Consider the following 1928-nt stretch of genomic DNA (forward strand, 5'->3'; position numbering starts at 1 on the left):
GTTCTCCAGCCTGCCTCAAACGGCGAATACCAAAATGCCACGTTGAGACAGCGCCACCGCCTAAATAAACCCCTCATCCTATTAGGTTATTAGCTGAGAAGGGGGATTCTTTTATTTATTTATTTATTGCTTCCCTAAAGCGTAGGTAGGTTCGTATTAAGGTGGCCTTACAGGAAACAGGGCTCATTTCAGATCTAGAACCAGGGCGTTTATTTTCTTACACGCTTCCCTTCTCAGCCGCCCTGCCCCTGACTGTTCCTGTAACCTCAGTAACCATCGTGCTTGTGTTTCTCCCTTGTGTTTCTCTTTTCTGTTAGGGTTGTGGGCCTGCACCGCGGAGTGTAAGATCCTGGGCCACTCTGACCGCTGCTGGAGCCCCTCCTGCGCTGGAGGGCCCAGCACACACGCCTCGACTCACCCCCCAGCCCAGATGTCAACCTTCTGTAAGAGCACGTCCCTGCCCCGGGATCCTCTGCGCAGAGACAGTTACTACCAGGCCCAGCTGCCCAAGACCGTGGGGCTGCAGAGCGTCTACGAGAAGGTGCTGCACAGAGACTATGACAGGACAGCCACTCTGCTATCCCCGCCTCGGCCAGGGAGGCTCCCAGACTTGCAGGAGATCGGGGTGCCCTTGTATCCGTCCCCCCCTGGCAGGTACCTGTCCCCAAAGAAGGAAGCCAATGAAAATGTGTAAACCCATGCTGCATGTTGTCACTCATACACAGGTCACTCCAGAGATGTCCTAAGTTATTGACCGGTTTCAGTGTTGTATATAGAAATATGCAAGATGTGCCTTAAAATGAAGTTGTTGGAAGCTATTTCCAATCACATTGGTACTGTTTGGTATTTGCAAACAAAAATGTAGTTAATGTAATTTTTATGAAATGTGTGCAGTATTTAATTTTTTCTTATCATGCTATTGACTTTCATTTCCCTTGCGGCTTGCCATTTTCTTAGTGTTTTTAACCTGTACATGGTGTAATGTAATGTTTGTATATAATGAAATTTTGTTATATTTTTATATAATAAAAGCTAAAGTGGAAGTTATTGCCAAAGGAACTGTCTGTTAGACAAAAAAAAAAAAAAATATGTTGGGATTACTTAATGGAAATTTATCTTTCACCTGAAACAACCTTGTGTTTGAGAAGTTTTGCCTGGCCAAGTATAACTTGTATATCTTGAGTCTGTGGTAGATTTCAAGTTCAATTGTTATTTAATTACATTTGGTTTTCTGTAAACCGTGTCACTTATAAGCACAGTAATAAAGGATTTGTCATGTGTTTGAAGAAGCTGCTAATTGCTTTTCCTACAGTTGCCTACAGTCAGGCTTTCACAAATAATCTGAGTAGCAGAATTAAACTTTTTTTCAAGTGCTAATTATTTGGGCATTATTAGTGTTCACAGCAACATTAAACCTGTGGGATTTCAAGTATTGGCATCTCAGTCAAGTATATTGATTGCTTTTGTAAAACAAATGCCTTTCCATATACATCAGGCATGCTATAAAATTCCTGCCCTCATTTATTTACTCAACAAATGTTTATGGAGCATCTACTAAAAAGTGGAGGAAAACTGAGTTTGGACTGTTCTTTCACTAATTAAACAAACCTCTGTAAAGCTTTTACTAACTGCTGTAGCTTCTAAGAACTGGGGTTTAAGATTAAGATGAGAGAGTCCCAAGAAGCTCTTAGCTTAAATATTAAGGATTTTAATATCAAAAAGAAACTCAAACTTATGGGTGAAATGATGCTTGGGATGTGTTTTAAAATATTCTAGAAGAAAGCACAAGGCTACGTGAAATAAAATGGAAAACATATTGGTCATAGTCAGTGCTAGCTTGGGTTTATGTATGTGTGAGGGGAGAAACTTATACTAAACTATTTGTGTATTTGTGTTTGAAAATGTATGTAATGAAGGTTTTTAAACAC

At 40.7% G+C, this 1928-nt stretch overlaps 1 protein-coding gene across 1 annotated transcript in view; it reads left to right on the plus strand.

Annotated features, from left to right (window-relative positions):
* The window catches only part of PCDH8 (protocadherin 8), a 4279-nt gene extending 3585 nt beyond the window's left edge, over nucleotides 1–694 (plus strand). Inside the window, 1 exon segment of the mRNA XM_010846149.1 lies at nucleotides 318–694. Within this exon segment, the coding sequence (XP_010844451.1) occupies nucleotides 318–694 (377 nt within the window).
* The last annotated feature ends 1234 nt before the right edge of the window (nucleotides 695–1928 follow it).

This window comes from Bison bison, unplaced genomic scaffold, assembly GCF_000754665.1.
Source record: "Bison bison bison isolate TAMUID 2011002044 unplaced genomic scaffold, Bison_UMD1.0 scf7180017864232, whole genome shotgun sequence".
Taxonomy (NCBI): domain Eukaryota; kingdom Metazoa; phylum Chordata; class Mammalia; order Artiodactyla; family Bovidae; genus Bison; species Bison bison.